At 42.8% G+C, this 22,237-nt stretch overlaps 1 protein-coding gene across 1 annotated transcript; it reads right to left on the reverse strand.

Annotated features, from left to right (window-relative positions):
- Window positions 1-14,036: 14,036 nt before the first annotated feature.
- LOC149022607 (expansin-A23-like) lies at window positions 14,037-15,181 on the reverse strand. The gene is made up of 2 exons (XM_089147307.1): window positions 15,028-15,181; window positions 14,037-14,656 (listed from the first exon to the last, which is right to left on the reverse strand). The coding sequence occupies exons 1-2, from the start codon at window positions 15,179-15,181 to the stop codon at window positions 14,037-14,039; spliced, it is 774 nt and encodes a 257-aa protein (XP_089003433.1).
- Between the last annotated feature and the right edge of the window lie 7,056 nt (window positions 15,182-22,237).

Genomic DNA, 22,237 nt, shown 5'->3' on the forward strand with positions numbered 1-22,237 from the left:
TGAATATTTTATGATAATTACATTGAAAAATATATTGTCGAACTTTATTTATTTATTTATGTATTATGAATATTGCCAAACTTTTATATTGCATCAATACTCTGTTGATACTTTTTAGGCAAATCATGTCAATTGCTTCGACTAAATAGTTTAGGAGTTTTATGTCGATGCTATGTTTCCCTCACATCCCTCGCGCAGGTAGTAGTAGACTGCGTGGTCCACCTTTAAGCCCCAAAAATGCGGATCGAGGTCAACCTCCTTCTTAAATATATGAAGGGATGTGAGGAATCCATGGCGTTCGTGGCCCGTTGTGGGGAAATATGGTCCCGATCCTCCCCCCTCGGGAGAGATGCACCTCCTTCGGGCTGGTGCATCTCTTCCCTCATAAAGGGTCCCGAGTGCCTCACTCGGGACAGATGCCTCCCTCTTTTTGTCATCTGGTTTCTTCCTTGAAGAAGGTCCCGAGGACCTCAGTCGGGAGAGACACCTCCCATGTGGGATGGCTCACTTCTTCCCTAAAGAAGGTCCCGAGGGCCTCATTCGGGAGAGACACCTCCATCTTGGCAAGTTCATTTCTTCGTTGGAGAAGTGCCACACTTGGGAAAAATATCCAACTCTAGCATTTCTCAGAAGACTCTCTTGACTAAGTCAAGAAGAGTTAGTTACGCATAAACACTCAGCATATCTATTCCGAGAATTGGGGAGGTGAGTCAGCATAACGGCGATATCAGGTGCAACAAAGAAGGAGCCGTTATTCCACTACTCCACTCACTCCTCAACTATCGATCCGGAATCTAAGGAATCGCCGCCTCCAGGTAACTTCTATATAAACCTACCTCCAACATGGAGAAAGGTAACGAGAACTTTCATCTGAGTACTTACTCATTACGTTCTTGAGAACTCTCTCAAGAACCATTATTGTTACCTAGGCTGATTTGAGCGTCGGAGGCGGTTCCCCGGCCAAAACTAGGCCGGACCGTTCTTGCTTTCTTTGTGTGTGCAGGCATCTCAGTTATTCCAACTTGGTTGGAGAGCTCTTAAGGTGGTCATCTCAATATCCGGCTCTCGAAGAAGTTCTATACGCAACAATTTGGCGCCGTCTGTGGGAACCGTCACAAAAAGTCATGACGAGACGTACCACACCTCAGGTGGCAAGTTCTCAAATTCTCACTCGAGCGAGAGAAAGGGAGACAGAAAACGGACGTGTTGAAGAACAAACTCTCCCTTCTCTAGATCGACAAATTCCTATTCCAGAGGAAGGTCAAGAAGGAGTTCCGGAGAATCCCCGTTAACTATTCCAACTCCATTTGGAGAAGGCGGTTCGAGTCAACCTCCTATTCCAGCGACAGTGGCCGATTTGCAGAATATGCAAAGAGAAGTCCAACAACAAATGTTGGAACTCCAAGGAGTCGTTCGAGGCTTAGTCCATCAGATTGGGGTACCATCCGGACCCCCCAGAAATTCCCAAGAGGGACGAAGACGTGAAGCTGTCCGTCAGACTCGGGATAGGCAACGTCCGGTGAATGAAGAAAGGAGAAATCCCAGAATACCAAGAAGGCCAGCCGAACGAGTTGGAGAAAGATCTCAAGGAGTGCATATTGAAGAGCCACGTCCCCGAGAGGATCGGTCAAGGGGAAGTGTGTTCCACTGTTTGGCTGGGCTTAGACAAACTCAAGATTTACCTAGAAAAGGGCGCAGAAATGAAGGAGTTCGGGAGCAAGAAGGAGAAAGCCACGGAAGAGGCCATTCTAGATCTAATAATCCGAGAGGGTCGGTTAGTCAATATGGATCTTCTCATGGACCAACTTCCCAATATTCTGATCTCGGAAGTGTTCGGTCTCCGCGAGAGCGTCAAGAGGCGCATGGTCTCGGGAGAAGATTAGATGCCATGGAGAGACGGCTTGATGATCGGGACCTCGATGACGACTATGATGTGGTTGATAGAGAACCCTTCTCAGAAGAAGTCATGAGAGCACCTCTTCCACCGAACTTTATCATGCCAACATTCACTCCCTTTGAAGGTAAGTCCAATCCTCGAGAACATATTAGTTATTTTAAATCAGTCATGGCTGTTATTGGCCGAGAAGATGAGCTATTATGCCGAGCTTTCCCGGCATCTCTCAAAGGCCCGGCGATAAAATGGTTTTCTAGCCTACCACCAAGATCCATCCAAAACTTTCGAGAACTCGGGAGAAAATTTATTGCCCGATTCCGAAGTTGCATGGGAGTAAGAAGACAGCAGATAGCCTTTTTGCCATCGAGCAAAAACCAAATGAGTCCGTTCGGGACTTTCTTCTCAGATTCGATAAAGTGGCTATTGAAGTTGAAGAATTGGATGATACAGTGGCGTACAATGCGCTATGGAGTGGAATAACCCAAAGACGTTTGCTCGAGGTATTACTCCAAGACAAGCCGAGGACTTATGGAGCACTTCTCAAGAAATGCCAAAAACAAGCAACGGTTGCGAAGTTATCGAAGCCCGGAAGAGTCTACGAGAGGCGTGAAGGAAAAGAAGAATTATGGAGAAAGAGGTCAAAATTCAAATGCTCGTGCAAGAGATGATAAAAAGGGAGTTTGGAAAGAAAGACTCGCTAATGGAGACTTTACACCTCTTAATACTAAGAGGTCGGAAATTCTATTACAGATCAGAAATAACGACAACTTGAAGTGGCCGGGCAAGATAAGAGCCCGACCCGAAGATAGGAATATGACAAAGTATTGTCGTTTCCACAAAGACTACGGTCACCATACGGATGAGTGCAGAAATCTAAAGATCGAGATCGAGAAGTTCATCCAGGCAGGGCAACTTGAAAAATATCTTCAGAAGAAGCGACAAGATCGAGAGAAGTCCCCACCTAGATCAACTAAAAGACTCAGATCCAAAAGTCCCGAGAGGGCAGATAAGAATCCCGAGAAGAAACCCGACACTCGGGAGTTTTCCCCCATTTACATCGTTTTGGGAAATCCGACGGAAGAATCCATTAAGAAGGCGAAGCAAAAGGCACGGTTCGTTGGATCGATGCAATTGCCAAGAAAACGAAGAAATGACTTATGCCCAGATCCAATAACCTTCACCGACGAAGATCTCAAGGGCGTCACTTCTCCTCACGACGATGCTATAGTTATCAAAGTGAAATTGGCAAACCGAGAAGTTCACCGAGTTCTTGTGGACACGGGATCTTCCGCCGACTTACTATCTTATGAAGCATTTAAGAAATTGAAGTTTGAGGACGAGATGATGACTCCATGCGGGACTCACTTATATGGGTTCGCCGGGTCGTCCGCCATATCCGAAGGGACTATCCAATTGGATCTAAGGATTGGGACTTCCCCTCGGGATGCAGTCGTCCAAGCAACATTCATGGTGGTTCGGGACCTTTCAGCTTACAACGTTTTACTCGGGAGGCCAACTCTTAACGCCTTAGGGGCGGTGGTTTCTCCAACACATATGAAGTTGAAGTTTCCAACCACAGCGGGAGTCGGGGAGTGTTCTTCTGATCAGCGACTCTCCAGACAATGTTATGTGAATTATCTTAAGAAAGTCAAAAAGCCGAGAGATCGGGCAATACAATGAGTATTGAAATTCGGGATGACCGGGATGAAGAAGCTATGCGAGAGAGCCGAACCAGTTGAAAAGCTTGAGCGAATTCAACTTCATCCGGATCTTCCCGAGAGAGGGACTATGATCGGGTCCGAACAGCCTACGGAATTCAAGGAAGAGCTCACCGAGTTTCTCCAAAACAACCTAGATGTATTCGCATGGTCGGCCGAAGACATGCCCGGAATAGATCGAAGAATTGCAGAACATAGCTTATGGATAAGGGACGATGCAATTCCAATGATCCAAAAAGAAGGAATTTTTCGCTCGAGAAACATGCTGCCATCAGACCGAAGTGGAGAAACTAGAGCAATCGGGTTTTATAAAACCCATAGAATGCCCAACTTGGTTGGTGAATGTAGTCATGGTGAAGAAAGCCAACGGCAAATGGAGAATGTGTACAGATTACACGAACTTGAATAAAGCATGCCCAAAGGATTGCTATCCACTTCCTCGGATCGACCTTTTGATCGACGCTACAGCAGGACATGAAGTATTGAGCTTCATGGACGCTTATTCGGGATATAATCAAATTATGATGAATCCCAAGGACGAGAAGGATACAGCCTTCATGACGGATCGAGAAAGTTACTTTTATAAAGTAATGCCATTCGGGTTGAAGAACGCTGGGGCCACTTATCAGAGAATGGTAAACAAAGTCTTCAAAGACCAAATAGGAAGAAATATGGAAGTATATGTGGATGATATGCTCATAAAGAGTATCGTCCGAAGAAGTCATCTGGAAGATCTTGAAGAAGTTTTTGATACTTTGAGAACATACCAGATGAGGCTAAATCCGGAGAAATGTGCTTTCGGAGTTTCTTCTGGAAAATTCCTTGGGTTTATGGTATCCCAAAGAGGAATTGAAGCAAACCCGGAGAAAATCAAAGCCTTGCTCGAGATGGAGTCACCAAGGACGGTTAGAGACATCCAATGTCAAACCGGAAGAGTAGCCGCCTTAAACAGATTTATCTCACGATCGGGTGAGAAATGCTTGACTTTCTTCAAAGCTCTTAAAGAGCTCGGGAAGGCAAAGGATACCTTATGGACCGATGAATGTCAGCAAGCGTTCGAGAAGTTGAAGGAGAAGCTCGGGACTCCACCTCTCTTAGCCCGACCTTCAACGGGAGAACAATTATTCACATACTTAGCCATTTCTCCAAATGCGGTAAGCGCGGTCTTAGTAAAAGAAGAAGGTACTTCACAAAACCCTATCTATTTCATAAGTCATGTTTTAATAGATGCCGAGACACGATATCCGGATGTGGATAAACAAGCCTTAGCACTTGTAATCGCATCTCGGAAACTCAGACCGTACTTCCAAGCTCATCCAATTGTAGTCTTGACCAACTTCTTGTTGAAGAAGATACTACAGAAACCAGACTTAGCCGGAAGAATGGTCACATGGGCTATTGAGTTGATCGAGTATCAAATTGAGTATAGAACTCGTCCAGCCATAAAGGGACAAGTTCTGGCCGACTTCATTCTTGAGAATAGCATGCCTAGTTCGGGAGTACAAAATTCACCCGGTCCAGAGTTATGGACTTTACATGTCGACGGCTCAAGCAACTCTTCGGGGAGTGGAGCAGGACTAATGCTTATCAGCCCGGATGGATTCACTATTCATTATGCTTTAAGATTCAACTTTAAAGCCTCTAATAATGAGGCCGAGTATGAAGCCCTACTAGCGGGACTAAGACTTGCCCGAGCCTTAAGAGTCCGAGAATTGGAAGTCCGAGCGACTCGCAGCCTGATCGTGGAATCAAGTTCGTGGCGTGTACGAGGCAAAGGAAACAAGAATGGCAAATTACTTAGCCAAAATTGATGATTGTCGCCATTATTTCGATCATCTAGAGATAAAGCAAATTCCGAGAAAGGAAAATGAAGTAGCAGACGAGTTATCCAAGTTGGCTTTATCCAAATATTCGACCTTAGGCTCAGCCGTTTATATTGAGCAGTTAGAAATTCCTAGCATTCGGGAGGCCGAGGCTATGGATATTGAAGAAGAGCCTAGTTGGATGAACCCAATAATATCATATTTGAAGAACGATATCCTTCCGGAAGACGTCAAGGAGGCTAAGGCGGTTAAAAATCAAGCGAATGAAGTTCACCATTATTGAAGAACAACTTTACAAAAGATCGGTCACACAGCCTCTTTTAAAGTGTGTTGGCCCTTCTCAAGCTCAATATGCCTTAGCCGAAGTACACGAAGGAATATGCGGAGCGCATATGGGAGGCCGAGCTTTGGCCCATAAAATAATACGCCAAGGCCTTTATTGGCCGACTATTCAGAAAGATGCCGTAGAATATGTCAGAAAATGCAAGCAATGTCAACTTCATGCATCCGTTCGAAGACTCCGGCTGTCCCTCTTACATCTGTCTCCAGTCCGATTCCCTTCGCCATGTGGGGAATGGATCTGGTGGGAAAGCTCCCTAAGGCCGCCAACAATAGAGAATATTTGGTCGTGGCAATCGACTATTTCACTAAGTGGGTGGAAGCCGAACCTCTCTCATCCATTACTGAGAAACAAATGGAGAAGTTCTTTCAAGAAAGAATCATTTACAGATTTGGAATCCCAAAAATCCTTGTGACCGACAATGGAAGGCAATTTATCGGAGCCGACTTCAAGAATTTTTGTGAAAGATATCACATTGAGCATAGAACATCATCCGTGGCATATCCGCAGAGCAATGGGCAAGTTGAAATAACCAATCGGACGCTGTTGGATGGAATAAAAAAGCGCTTGGAGACAAGTCGAACCAAATGGGTGGAAGAATTACCAAGCGTCCTTTGGTCATATCGCACCACGGCTAGAACTCCTACGGGAGAAACACCTTTTCGGCTAGCCTACGGCACAGAAGCACTTGTTCCGGTGGAGGTATTGGCAGAATCAAAGAGATATACTGACTTCAATGAAGAAGCAAACAAAGAAGGCTTGAAGAGTAATCTTGATCTAATAGACGAAGTACGGAGCATGTCAGAATACCGGAATCAAAGATATCAAAACCGAGTAGCTGGATACTTCAATGTTCGGGTAAAAAATAGAAGACACCGTACGGGTGACTTAGTGCTCCGCAAAGTTGCGGCTTCAGACCCAAGAAACCAAGGCAAGCTCTCACCCACATGGGAAGGGCCTTATCTCGTCGAACAAGAGACGAAACCAGGAACCTACAAGCTAAAAAGCTTGGCCACGGGCGAGACAATTGATCGAACTTGGAATTCCATGAACCTTCGGAAATTCTATCAATAGAATTAATCCAAATATGTAACATTTGCAGGTAAAGTCGAAAGACCATTTGATTTTCAATAAATCCACGTCTTCATTGTCGACATCTATCTCTTCGAATTATTCAATGGCGTTACACTCGGGACCTCGCTCGGGTAGCCACTCGGGAGTTTTCCCCACCTCTCATGAAAGTCCAAGTGAGACTCTCATGAGATGGAATTATTCAATGGCGTTACACTCGGGACCTCGCTCGGGTAGCCACTCGGGAGTTTTCCGCACCTCTCATGAAAATCCAAGTGAGACTCTCATGAGATGGAATTATTTAATGGCGTTACACTCGGGACCTCGCTCGGGTAGCCACTCGGGAGTTTTACCCACCTCTCATGAAAGTCCAAGTGAGACTCTCATGAGATGGAATTATTCAATGGCGTTACACTCGGGACCTCGCTCGGGTAGCCACTCGAGAGTTTTCCCCACCTCTCATGAAAGTCCAAGTGAGACTCTCATGAGATGGAATTATTCAATGGCGTTACACTCGGGACCTCGTTCGGGTAGCCACTCGGGAGTTTTCCCCACCTCTCATGAAAATCCAAGTGAGACTCTCATGAGATGGAATTATTCAATGGCGTTACACTCGGGACCTCGCTCGGGTAGCCACTCGGGAGTTTTCCCCACCTCTCATGAAAGTCCAAGTGAGACTCTCATGAGATGGAATTATTCAATGGTGTTACACTCGGGACCTCGCTCGGGTAGCCACTCGGGAGTTTTCCCCACCTCTCATGAAAGTCCAAGTGAGACTCTCATGAGATGGAATTATTCAATGGCGTTACACTCGGGACCTCGCTCGGGTAACCACTCGGGAGTTTTCCCCACCTCTCATGAAAGTCCAAGTGAGACTCTCATGAGATGGAATTATTCAATGGCGTTACACTCGGGACCTCGCTCGGGTAGCCACTCGGGAGTTTTCCCCACCTCTCATGAAAGTCCAAGTGAGACTCTCATGAGATGGAATTATTCAATGGCGTTACACTCGGGACCTCGTTCGGGTAGCCACTCGGGAGTTTTCCCCACCTCTCATGAAAATCCAAGTGAGACTCTCATGAGATGGAATTATTCAATGGCGTTACACTCGGGACCTCGCTCGGGTAGCCACTCGGGAGTTTTCCCCACCTCTCATGAAAGTCCAAGTGAGACTCTCATGAGATGGAATTATTCAATGGCGTTACACTCGGGACCTCGCTCGGGTAGCAACTCGGGAGTTTTCCCCACCTCTCATGAAAGTCCAAGTGAGACTCTCATGAGATGGAATTATTCAATGGCGTTACACTCGGGACCTTGCTCGGGTAGCCACTCGGGAGTTTTCCCCACCTCTCATGAAAGTCCAAGTGAGACTCTCATGAGATGGAATTATGAGATGGAATTATTCAATGGCGTTACACTCGGGACCTCGCTCGGGTAGCCACTCGGGAGTTTTCCCCACCTCTCATGAAAGTCCAAGTGAGACTCTCATGAGATGGAATTATTCAATGGCGTTACACTCGGGACCTCGCTCGGGTAGCCACTCGGGAGTTTTCCCCACCTCTCATGAAAATCCAAGTGAGACTCTCATGAGATGGAATTATTCAATGGCGTTACACTCGGGACCTCGCTCGGGTAGTCACTCGGGAGTTTTCCCCACCCCTAATGAAAGTCCAAGTGAGACTCTCATGAGATGGAATTATTCAATGGCGTTACACTCGGGACCTCACTCGGGTAGCCACTCGGGAGTTTCCCCCACCTCTCATGAAAGTCCAAGTGAGACTCTCATGAGATGGAATTATTCAATGGCGTTACACTCGGGACCTCGCTCGGGTAGCCACTCGGGAGTTTTCCCCACCTCTCATGAAAGTCCAAGTGAGATTCTCATGAGATGGAATTATTCGATGGCGTTACACTCGGGACCTCGCTCGGGTAGCCACTCGGGAGTTTTCCCCACCTTTCATGAAAGTCTAAGTGAGACTCTCATGAGATGGAATTTTATCCATGAGATACATTTCTCCGCAAGACCTTTATTCGGGACCATATTCGGGACCATTTGTAATAAAGGCTCGGGAGAAATCAACACATCGTCAACCCTAAGGCATTATACTAAGGGAGAAGACACACGAGACCAGTCAACAGAGAAGCTTAATGCCTCAGTTTAAATAAAACAACAAGTTAAGCTACTATTCAAAACATTTGGCCACAAGGACCAATATTACAGAGAAAGCGCAAAGTTGCGCAAAATTCAAACATTGTTTATAAAAATTCCAAACGTTTCTCAGAAACGGAAGGAAGAAAAGGTTGAAGTCTTTCACTTCTCAGGAGAATTCTCAAGTCCAGGAGGATTGTCTTCACCAAGCCCATCGCCACCGGGAGCTTCCTTCTCAAGACTCTCTCCAGAGCCCACCGCTTGATCATCATCAACATAGAGAGAAGGGTCGGGAGGGCTGAAGGGTTCTTGGCATTCAACCCCTTCGGGTACGGCTCTTTCAAGAGTCTCATAAACTCTACCGTCTAGCATTCCGCCTAATTCCTTCGGGTTAGGAATATCGACCCGTCGGAGAACAGCAGTGAAAGCGTCATTAAGCCCGAGGCGGTAGGTAGAAGCAGAGAGAGCCACCTGGAGATTCTTGAACTGAGAAGTGCCGAGGTAAGAAGTGATGATCTCTTTCTGGACCACCTCGGGCACCTCATCGGCACTGACGGGAAGTTTACCGGCTCGGACTTCTTCGCGAAGTTGCACGGCAATGGACTCTATCTCAGCTTTCTCACGCCTTAACTTCTCCATTTCTTGAAGGGCCTCTTCCAAATTTTCCTTGGCCTCGGAGAGTTCCCCCTGGAGAGCCGCCTTGCTTTGGGTTATCTCCTTCAGCTTCAAGCTCCTTTCTTCGTCACATTTCTTCAAAGACCTGACAGTCTTAATAGACTCAGAAAGGTCTGCAGCGGTGCGTTCCTGATCTTCCTTCAGCTCTCGAAGCTGATCTCTCAAGTGCTCGGAACGAATTAGGCACTCGCCCATGTAATGCGCCCCTCCAGAGAAGAACCTGGAGAAAATATGGAATACCACGTTAAAGAAATCACTTGGAGAACTATGAGGGACTAAGGACGGAGAATTACCTGTAGGCGTTGGCATAGAATTTGTCATCCGAAAGATCCTCCAGATACTTTCGGTCCGAAGGGATCATCCCCTCAAGAAGCCAAGATCTGGCAGTGTTGGAGTCCCCCAAAGACGGTGTCAGAGGAAGTCAGATCCCAGCCGGGAACGAAGACAGGGGACTTTTGGGAGTCCTCCTCAACGGCCTTCTCGCTCTCCCGAGCCCTCTTCAAGGGCCTTCCCGAGCGGCTTGAAGGAGAGGCCTGGGGAATACCTATCTCAGGAGGCCCCCCTCCCAAGGAGATGCTCTTCCTTGCGGTCTTCTTGCCCGAAGGCTTGGACGACCCTAGAGCGCCGAGAGCTTGGACAACGGGACCCGTGTCCGTAGCACCACCTTTCTTCGTTGGCTTTCGGGCGAAAGCCTCTTTGACATTCCCAGTTGTCAATGCCCGAAGAGCGTCGATGTCCAATTTGCTAGACACTGCGACAACAAACGAAGAAAGTCAGAAAGTGCAAAGATAAGAAAAATATACAAAATTGAAGAATGTCAATGAAGAAGGGGCTCACCCGGAGAAAAGCCCCACAACTGAAGAGCAACCGGATACTCAGGTAAATATCCGTGAACTGCGGCTGAATCTCCGCCGACTTGGATGATCTTTTCTAAAGCCGCTTCTTCGGCAGCGGATAACTCAATGAGATTATTGAGTCTTTTAAGATCAGAGTTGGATTTCTTCACAAAAGAAGTTGGGAATGGCGGCGGAACTGGGGGCTGGCAAAAGAAAAAGTGATGTCTCCACCCTTTGGTGGAGGTAGGCATAGACTTCGGCAAAATGATGTTGCCTGACCAATCCACAGCGTCGGTTGCCCGACGAAGAAGAGAGAGCCAACCCCCTTTTGATTGACTCTTCACTTCGAAGAAACGCAGAAGAAGGGGGAATGTTGGTTCGACTCCAACATTGTGACAAAAACCAACAAAGCAAGAAACACTTCTCCAACTATTTGGAATAAGGTTGGAGGGAGAAATTCCGTAATGGACGAGAAGGTCTTCAAAAATTTTCTGAACTGGAAAGCGAAGACCTCCTAAGAAAGCATCGTAATAAAGGGAGAAGGCCCCGTTCGGGGGCTCTCCAACCCGACTAGAAGAAGACGGGAGCTGAAAGAGATAGTCTTTTGGAATTTCACAGAAATCCCTTAGACGCTGGAGATATTTGGGGTTGAGATCTCCGGGATAGAACTCGGGACCCGAAGACTTGAGGTTATAGTCAATGTGAGAGGGCGTCTTGGGTTTGTTCCTTTCTTCGAGAATTGCTTCTTCGGAAAGCAATTCGGAGAAAATAAAAGGAGGCCAGCGATTGTGGCAATCCTAAGGACGAGAAAGGGGTGGGCGAGGCGAATAATGTCTCTGACTCACTCGGAATTTACTAGGAGATTGATTAATACTATCAACTTCCCGCTCATCCGAAGAATCCATAGAAAGACCAAGGTTGACTAAGTCCGTTCCTAAGTCGGAGCAAAGAGGTTCTTGGTCAAGAGGGTCGTCCCTAGCTAAGTCAGCAGTCGCTCTCACAATACGAGAGTCAGAAGAGCCAGAGAAAGCATCTTCACTAGAATAATGCATGGATTGGGTTCGGGAAGACGTCTCGAGACTGGAGATCGTGGCAGTCGGGACCTCCAGTCGGGAAGGGGCTCGAGCTATTTCCTTGCCTTTTCTTAAATTATCCATAATACGGAAATGACAAAGGAAAGAAATGAAGAAAAGTTAGAGAAACTTACTGGTTTGAAGATTGGAATAGCGAGTTGGAGAAAGCAAGCAACGCAGTTAGGGGACTTCAAGAGGAGTTTGCAAGCAAAAAATTGAAAATGAGGATTGAACCTCTATTTATAGTGAGGAGTAGGAAGATGAAGAGACACATCCAACGACCAACAATGAACAGACACAACGGTCAAGATTAAGGGACTCAAGATCTCAATCAAACGGCCCTTGATCGAATAGATCAACGGCCGAGATAACACGACCATTCGCATATCAGAAACAGCAATTAAGTATGAATTAATACGACGGTTGGGAATTACGAAGGCCTTGGAGAAATAATGGCTCTCATTCAAGACGACGTCTTAAAGTTTCTCCAAGAAGAAAGAAAATTTTCTAAGAAGCCTGGGAGTAACATTCCATACGTTCGAGAAGTCAATCGCACGGAATGGGGGGCTCTGTTGTGGGGAAATATGGTCCCGATCCTCCCCCCTCGGGAGAGAGGCACCCCCACTCGGGAGAGAGGCACCCCCACTTGGGAGAGATGCACCCCCCTCGGGAGAGATGCACCTCCTTCGGGCTGGTGCATCTCTTCCCTCATAAAGGGTCCCGAGTGCCTCACTCGGGACAGATGCCTCCCTCTTTTTGTCATCTGGTTTCTTCCTTGAAGAAGGTCCCGAGGACCTTAGTCGGGAGAGACACCTCCCATGTGGGATGGCTCACTTCTTCCCTAAAGAAGGTCCCGAGGGCCTCATTCGGGAGAGACACCTCCATCTTGGCAGGTTCATTTCTTCATTGGAGAAGTGCCACACTTGGGAAAAATATCCAACTCTAGCATTTCTCAGAAGACTCTCTTGACTAAGTCAAGAAGAGTTAGTTACGCATAAACACTCAGCATATCTATTCCGAGAATTGGGGAGGTGAGTCAGCATAACGGCGATATCAGGTGCAACAAAGAAGGAGCCGTTATTCCACTACTACACTCACTCCTCAACTATCGATCCGGAATCTAAGGAATCGCCGCCTCCAGGTAACTTCTATATAAACCTACCTCCAACATGGAGAAAGGTAACGAGAACTTTCATCTGAGTACTTACTCATTACGTTCTTGAGAACTCTCTCAAGAACCATTATTGTTACCTAGGCTGATTTGAGCGTCGGATGCGGTTCCCCGGCCAAAACTAGGCCGGACCGTTCTTGCTTTCTTTGTGTGTGCAGGCATCTCAGTTATTCCAACTTGGTTGGAGAGCTCTTAAGGTGGTCATCTCAATATCCGGCTCTCGAAGAAGTTCTATACGCAACATATCCGATCCCATATCTTACCAAATCTGTCTTCCTCCTCAGTAACTGCACATCAAGAGGGCATCCTTAACATTGAGCTTTTTGGTTCTGTGCTGAGTTATTACAGATTAAATATTAGCTCAAAAGAGCCACTAATCCATGGTTAAGGTGAGTTAGGTAAAGAAGATTAGGTAAGATCTATTTTGGTCCTTGAGCTACATAAAGGACTTACAGAATCCCCAATCTGTTATTTTTTCTCTTTCATTTTCCCATGAAGAGAAAAGGAAAAGAGAAAAAGAAAAGAAACTATCAAACTAAACCTTTTGGAGACGTCTAATGCATCCACTTCTTTATTCCTTTTCCTGTCAAAATATATATTAAAAATTATAATATTAAAAAAAATCGAAGCTCCACCTAAACTAATGAGGTCACTCCCATAAATTTAATATTGGTGATTATCTAGGCCTTCGAGAAAGCTCATTTTGATTTTGATATATATATATATATCCAATCATGCATATTATAATTCTTCCTAATGTAATTTGGTGTTAATCGGTTTTTCTGGAGGTGAGTAAATAAATATATTAAGAATGAATGAAGAAAATTATTGGCATAAACAAATATATAAAGATTATGAGAAGTATAAACATGGAACCTACAAAATTGCAGATGACACGAGGAATAGACAGCTAAGGGACAATTGTATAGATATCTGCTGGCGATATTTCTAAAATGAAATCTTCTCGAACATACACATGTAGAGTAATAGAATCAACTGACAAGCTAGACTTGAACCTTTTAAATTTAGATCAGCCAAATTGAACCAACTCACAAATTTATTTCTTATTGAGTAAGATCACACAAAAGATTCTCACAGTGGTGAGCAATAGGTTGGTTTGGAGAGCAAGCTTCAACATGGAGACTGTTATTCATTGGTAACTCAATAAAACTTCAATTTATTCACCGAAAATGAATAACCAGGTTCAAAATTTCAAGTGAAAAAAAAAGAAATTAGTAATTAACTCTGAACTACAAAAAATCAATTAAAAAACCCTTCATTTGATCTCAGAACTGCTTCCCCTGAAAGGTTTGTCCAAATTGCCAGTTTCTTGGTGCAGCATTATAAGACTGCACCATCTTACCATCACTAGTAGTCACTTGGAATGACAAAGCTTGACCTATCAAGTTCACATCAGTTTGCCAGTTTTGGCCCCAATTTCTTTTCATTTGTATCCAACCCGTACCCGAACCTTTAATCTTCATGTTGGTAACATCACCAACACCACCAACATTGTACACCAACACTAGTATAAAGTTAGGATTCCCCTTGCGGTTAATCTCAAACTTTACACCTCCGGTTTTGACACAAGGTATACGGTGATAGAGAACTGGAACAATGCCAGCCTTGTACTCAGCTATCTTGACAAACATAGGCTGAGAGAGATCAAAATGCTTCTGTGGAGGGTTGCACCAGTTCCCATCAGGCTTGGAATAGTTGGGAGGGCAAAAGTTAGTAGCAGTTACATGGATAGAGCCTGGCTTGCACCATGGTGTTTGGGACTTGTCACACATGATTTCATAGCAAGCACCACAAGTAAGGCCATTGTTAAAGAGAGCTGTGCTTAGAGCTGTTGTCTGTAGGCCATATCCTTGATCAAACAGATTGCCATACCCACAAGCTCCTTCTGTTGACAAACACAAAAGCCCAATCAATTATTTTAACAAAGTTCTTGGCAACATTAAAAAAACAATTTGAAAAAAAAAGAAGAAGCTATCTGCAGTGTGTAGCCACTGTGTTTAGCTATAAAAACCTGCAAAATGATCATCATATCACCATGGAAGGACTAAAATCTTAGGGTTCAATGACCAAGTTGCACACCCAGTGTAAATTTCTCTCTCTCTCCCTCTCTCCCTCTCTCTCCCCTTAACATTTTTCAATGGGAGTGAGACAGTGAGGACCTCAATCCATCTTATGACTTACGCATGGTTTCACCACTAGACATTTCACCATAGAATGTAGCAAGGAAAGCTTCTAAGAATCCAACTTATGACTTACGCATGGTTTCACCACCAGACATATCACCATAGAACGTAGCGTGTGCAGCTTCAAAGGGAGCACCTGCAGCTTTGGTCATGGATGCATTGAAACCCACACTAACAACAACCAGAGCCATTGCTATAACCCATAACTTAGACCAGGAGAAAGCCATCTCTCTCTTTCTCTTTGTTGCCGTAACCTTCATGCTTATAACATGCATTTATACTTAAAATGAGGTGATTAAGCATTAATTACGTCCAGATTTTCAAGAGAAATTGGTTTTCTAGGTCTTACTAACTTAAAATGGCAGAGATACTTATGAAGGCAATATTATGCTTCGTAAAAGAAAGGAAAGTCAATATGTTTAAACCCTGGCAAAATCATTCTAATTTTGGTTAGAAGTATTACCTTGCTCTACCTCCAAATCCTTGGATTTGAAAAATAGATAAGAAGGGTAAAAGGAAATATGTTTTGCATGCAGATCTTTTGGATTTTCCCTTTTCATTTCTTTTTTCGATTTTTTTTCCTAAAGTTTGGTGGCTAAAACTATAAGAACTTACCAAGATTGCTAAACAGAATGACTTTTGAAAATAAATCATTTGGATATGAAAAATAAACAAAAACGGTAAAAGATATTAATAAAAAATTATGCGTCTTATCCAATCAAAATAAAATTTTCTGTTTTTAGTAAATTGGCTAAAATAAAGTTTAACACTATTACTCATTCCTACTTAAAAGATCTTACTTTGATGTTGGACACATGTCAATAATCCAATCATATGATTTGAATTTTTTTCTCTCCATGTGGACAGAGGATCAAGGTTTGCTGTGGATCCCTAAAGACACCTCATCGAACTCCCATTTATGTTCACTTGAAGTTCTTGTGAGGTTAGGTGTAATGGGGATAACTGTAGTCGTGGGATTATACATTTGAAAGCGATCCACTAAACTTGTGTTTATTGTAAAGTTATCTATATTTTTCGTGTTTAAAACAAATGATCTTTTAGTGAAAAAAATGCGATGGTAAAAACCAATGATTTCATTAAGCTGGCTGTCTGTTGTCAATCACCTTCAAATCACCCATTAGTCCTGGGCCATAATTAGGCTACTTTTTTTTTTTTGGTTTGCCAACCCTGGTTTCTAAGGATAATTAGGCTACTTTAACTAAGTCTTAATCAAACTTCCAATTGAGCTTAGTCGAGCAACAAATAGAACTTAATCAGGCTGTCAAAGAAATTTTTCATGTTATAAGGTATTCTCCAAATTTTCTATTTCATGATTAATCTCTTGTGACTACTGTGTGATCTTGTGATTTTTTTTTGGTAATCAAACTCTTTAATTAAAGAGACGGATTAGCCAAGGGAGCGAGAGAGCATAACTCTCGTCTCTCGCAACCAAGGAGAGGAAATAAGCCAAGCAGTCGCGTCCGAAAGAGACTGGGCTTTCTGGGCTAGGAAATCTGCAACAACATTAGATTTCCTAGATATATGGGCCACATTACAAGACATAAAGGTACTATATAGTACTTCAAATACCTCCTAATTTTCAAATAAGAGATAAGTGCCAAACAATGTATGAGTGATTGTTAGCCATGATTCTCTAGAATGCTCAACAACATGATCTTTCTCCAACCATTAAGTAATGTATCTTGTTGCTGTAGTGGTGAGAATTTTATTATATAGACGTGTACAGTTTGCTTCAATTTTCATTAAGAAAATTATAAATTTCCATTTAATTGTCATAGTTTCTTCTAATCGGGCCAAATGGTCGTGCTAACTAGGCTAAGGCTCTTTTTGGTATCAATTCTCATTCTCTATTATGCCTATTTTAAAGAAATAATTACAAGAATCATTATTGGTCAAGAGTGAAAATAGCTTGGTGAATTTTGTCAAAAATAAATTATGGAATGAAAAGTAAGTTTGGTGTCAAAATAAAAAATTGTTAGTAAATAATAGTGAGCAAGTGATAAAAGAGGGAAAAAAAATATGGTTTTTATAAAAAAAAAATGTGTATTGACTATTTTACCCTCATCTTAACCATAAAATTTTAAGTAAACTTGCGCATAAATGAAGAGAATGAAATTCTCACCATAATTAATAATAGACAAAAGTTCATTATGGATTTTAGAAATTTTTTATTATTTTAAATAAAAATAAAAATAAAACTGATAATAGATGCCAAACAACTTAAAATAATGAAAAAATATCATAATTGAGAATGATAATTAATACCAAAAAGAGCCTAAATAGACAAAGCTGAAGTGATTTGTGTATAATCAGTTTGATTTCTAGATTGACCTACTTATCGGTCCGGTGCTACTTGATTTCTATCAGATGCATTCTCATTGGTTTTCCGGTCTGGGTCCAAGATTGATCTAATAATGACCTTAAATCACTAATCTTAGATATATACCTTAACTTGACCCAATTGTGAGCTTCACCATATTGGTTGAGCAAGATCAAACACTGAACACCTTGATGGCAACATTGACCATATGACAATAAAACAATCCCTAACCATATTAGTAACTTAAATTTACCAAATATATTCTACAACATAGTAGGTTAGAGCTAGGCCGAGTCAAACACTCAATCTTGACACTTATTCAAGACCAAAATATTCTCGACTATTACTCACCCTTAGTGCCAAAACTTCAAGATGGATTTTTGCCTTTAGGGATAAACTTGTACCCCTAAACCCAAGCATCTATTGTGGGGAACAAACTGATTATTTCAGCAGAGTTGCAGCTAAAGAGCTTCAATGTCCTAAAAAGGAGAAAGAGGACTACTTAATTCAATAACACATGGGGATTAAAGGACCATACATCCGAGCATCCAATAAGGGGGATTGAATGATTATCTTTCCATCTCTATGTATAGGTGTAAGCGATGCCACATGTGAGCAAGCAGGCTCATCAAGCTTCTCTGCCCCCACCCCCTTAAAAACAAAGAGCAAGAGAGAAAGCTACTTGGTTACCCCTAAAAAAATGAAAAGGAGGATACACTCAAGCATCCATATGAGGTTGAAGTGATTACTTCGAGTTGGAATTGCGAGTAGACGAAGTTGTGCTCCTTTCACACTCCTTTATCACATATTTAGGTGAAATTATTAGTGTTTAGAGGTGAAACCTTCTCCTAAATATATGATGGAAATGCATGAGGGGAACATAACCCTCTGCCTTCGCAGATAGAAAACCCAGATTGAATTATCTGGAGCAAATACCCTAGCTAGAGTGTCAGATAACTCTAAGACTTGAAAATCTGTCATTTAAACAATATATCTCTAGAAAGTTTATTCCTGAGGCTTTTGATTGTTAACAAAATTTCTGTTTCTTCAACCAAAAAATATATCTCTCTCTGCCATGATAGGTGAAAAACTCCTTTCTGATATTTAGCTATGTCTTTTGTTTTATAATTCAACAAGCAGCTCCCTTAGCAAAGAATACTGTCTAATGTTATTTCCTTCTTGAAAGCAATGTGTAATCTTCTTCTTTATTATTATTATTTTTTTTTGGAACTAGCAATTTTACATGTATTAGGAATTAAACTATTACATGTACCACTTGGGAGAATCAAACTGTGAACTCTTACAAAGAAAAGGTCGTTATTGCCAATGGGTCAACTCTCGAAAGAATTTGCTTTTATGAGTTTTGAAATTGAAATCGATAGATTACCCCCTCCACCCCACCCTCAAAAAAAATAAAAAAAATAAAAAAAATAAAGAAGAAGAAAAGAAAGAAAGAAGAAAAAGAAAAAGAAAAGAAAAGAAATGGATAGTGATGTCATAAACCCCTAGTGAACTTATTGTTTACCCATCCAATTGGTTTTCTCAAAACCTATTTTTGAATGGTAAGTAAAAATGTGAGATGGATACATTTTTAAATGAATAGTTATACAAAAATCATCAATAGAGGTGGGATTTAACCACATTTTAGTGGACGGATGATCATTTTTATTTTGTAGACATCTTTTTCTTCTTTATTTATTTATTTATTTATTTATTATTATTTTTGAAGCTGAAATTTGTCCGGATCAACTTATGCACGTGTTGTGAATAAATTACGCCAACTCCGGTTCACACTGTTCCGACCTAATTCAACTGGAGTCACAAGTTATATTATGAGTCCGCCCAAAAATTATATAGCGATCAAATCATAACCATCCAATCCAAACTCATCATCCGGCGGTTATCAACAATGGAGAACAGCGCGGGAAAATATATAAGTAGGGACGAAGCACACGCAGAAGGTAACACATTCAAATTCTCAAGAACACTCACATTCTTCCCGCTATTTTTCCATTAAAGCTCTTCAGAAGCTCTAATTGCTTTGAAGCATTCTCTTCAGATCAATTACTGACTAGATCGTCGGAGACAGAATGTCGATCCAGCTGATCGGCTCCGTTTCTAACAGATTTGATTGTTTTTCAGGAAGAGTGAGTTCAAACCAAATTGATCTAGATCTGAGTGATTGGTGTAAGATTCTAATTTCACAAATCTAGGCGAAATCTGCACCAACATTTGGTGACGTCTGTGGGAAATTTCTAAGCAAAGATTCAGAACAAAAGCTATGGCTCAGTTGCCTGAGCGAGAGGAGATGATTCCAGTGAACAAAACATCGGAGTCTAGTCAAAGAGAGTTGAGAACGATCAATCCAAAAAGGAAGATCAAGGAAACAACACCATTGTTACAAGTTCCAATGATACAAACTTGACAAAAGCAAAAGGTGACGGAGGATCATTCGCCATGTATGATCGAAGTCCATAACAGGGAGAAACAACTCGCAGAAGCACCTGCTATAGCTTCTCAACCAGGACTTGATTCAAATCAAATTGCCGCTCAGTTCGAAAGCATGCAATGTTAGATTCTAGAAACACACAATCTGATGAGATCATACATTAAGCATATCGGAATTTTAGAGGGAAGGAGAATTCCAATTTCACCAGCTATTAGAACTCATACTTTTTCCCGAGTTGAGGCGGTCTCTGACCAAAATCCTTGGATGCAAGAGTTGAGACAGAGCCAAAAGAAATCAGATCTCAAAGAAGGCGAAGGAGAAAGTACAGATCCAGACTTTGATCCATTGGAATTTGGTGGTCAATTTTCAAGCAAAAAGGATCACAAGCCAAAGCAGAAATAATAAAACTCTTGGAAGTTGTAGAGATCGTAAAGAGAGGGAGCAATCAGTGAGCAACCACTCCGAAGTTCACGGATCTGAAATCAGCAAAAGATTTCGCATCCTGAATGATCAGATTTAGCGATTGACAAACAAAGACAGTGAAGAAAATGTAGAAGAGACTATGGATTGGAATCCATTCTCAAGAGAAATCATGACAACACCATTGCAGCATAATTTCAATCTTCCAGTATTTACTATGTATAACGGGAGCACAGATCCATTAGAACATCTAGCTTAATTCAATTACATCATAATGCTGGCAGGGAATTCAAATGTGATGAAGTGCCGGTCATTTCCTTCATCCTTAAAAGGTCTAGCAACGACTTGGTTCTTTAGCCTCTAGCCGAACTCAATTGGAAAAATTAAAAAAAAAAAAAAAAAATATTTTTTTAAAAAAAAAAAAAAAAAAAAAAAAAAAAAAAAAAAAAAAAAAAACACAAAAAAAAAAAAAAACCGGGGAAAAACCTTGGGAATTGATACAATTTTAAAATTTAAAAAAAAAAAAAAAAAAGAAAAGGAGGAGAAAACAACCAACAATACACAAAAGGGGGGGGAGTGGTGGGGTTTGTTTGGAGAAATTATGATCAAACCGGGTTCGTACCTGGTTCGACCCTCGACCCCGGTCGAGACAGAGGGAACCGACTCGCTCCCGAGCGAACCGGATCCAAGAGTTGGCTTGCTGAAGAAGAAAACTGATTCAGCTACAAGCACGCCCTAATCCTACTTATGGATTATGGTAATTACCCTAATGATGGCAGACTCGAATTGACGGTTGCGGCTAATCATTATCGAAGGGATAATCATCGCATAACCTAAAGAGTTATCTCAGGAGTCCTCTACTAGTCCAAACTAGTAGAAGTCTGTTGCTCAACGGATCTATCTGCTAAGACCCAACGACTACCTGAAGAAGGCTCAAGTGCATCCAACGAAGGAGATTCGAAGGTACACTCTATATAAACCTCACTACCATACGAGGTGAGGGGGATCGAAAACACACAATCTGAGACTCAGGTTCAGATACATCTTGATAGACTTAAACTATCGGCGCCTTCTGCTATCTAGATCACCTTTCCCGGTTCTTCATTCCTTAGCTCCGTGCTTCTAGCGAGCCGTTTGTGATTAAGTTCATCAACGACTTAGCCTTCGGAGGTGGACTCCCGACCCCGGCGGTCGGGCCACATCCGACGCTTTCGTTTTGCAGGTCATCACGAGGAGATCTAAGGGCTGAGCAGATTTTGGACGCATCATTTGGCGCCGTCTGTGGGAAACGACTTGAAAAGCCATGGTGACTAGATCAACAGCCGCTGCACAGCGCAATTCCGGTGTTCAGATCCCTGGAGCGAATAATCCAGATATTCCCCAGGGAAGCCAAAATCCTATCGAGGTAGATGGTGGCCAGGGAGGACGTAATCCTCCTCCTGATACACTCCAAGATCAATTGGATCAGGTAAAGATTCAACTCTTGGAGGTGAGCCAAGCACTCCGCATGCTCACCAGGACGAGTGGTTTTACCACAAGAACCTGATCAACGCGATTCAGGGAGACGTGCATTGCCACGTGATCAGAGATTGGCTGAAGACCGGAATACCGGTCAGAATTTTTGTGAAGGAGACCGAGGACCTAGGAGGATTGATGATCAACCTAGGCGAGACGATTGGTTCGACAGACCGCAAGAGAGTACAACTGATTCAAATACAAGGTTGGATACAGGGGTAAGAACTCACTCACCCACTGTCAGAAGAACCGTTCGTGATGATCGAGCAGTTCGCGACGACCGGAATGCTCGGGAAGGACGGGCTATTCTTGATGATCGAGTAGCACGGGATGATCGTGTTAATTGAGGTCGTGATCATATTGCTGAGGATCACCCGACCCAGATTGGTCAGGAATTGGCCAACATCAATGAGAAATTAGGGCGGTTGGCTAAGGGAAGAATAACGAGGATATTTACTCGGTCATTCGGAAGACTCCCTTTGCCGATCCAATTGCGGGATATCGGTTTCCCCATAACTTCCGTTTGCCTACCTTTTCAACATTCGATGGCTCCGGAGA

The sequence above is a fragment of the Hakea prostrata genome, chromosome 3, assembly GCF_041222555.1.
Source record: "Hakea prostrata isolate BN-2017 chromosome 3, UWA_Hpros_2, whole genome shotgun sequence".
Lineage (NCBI taxonomy): Eukaryota > Viridiplantae > Streptophyta > Magnoliopsida > Proteales > Proteaceae > Hakea > Hakea prostrata.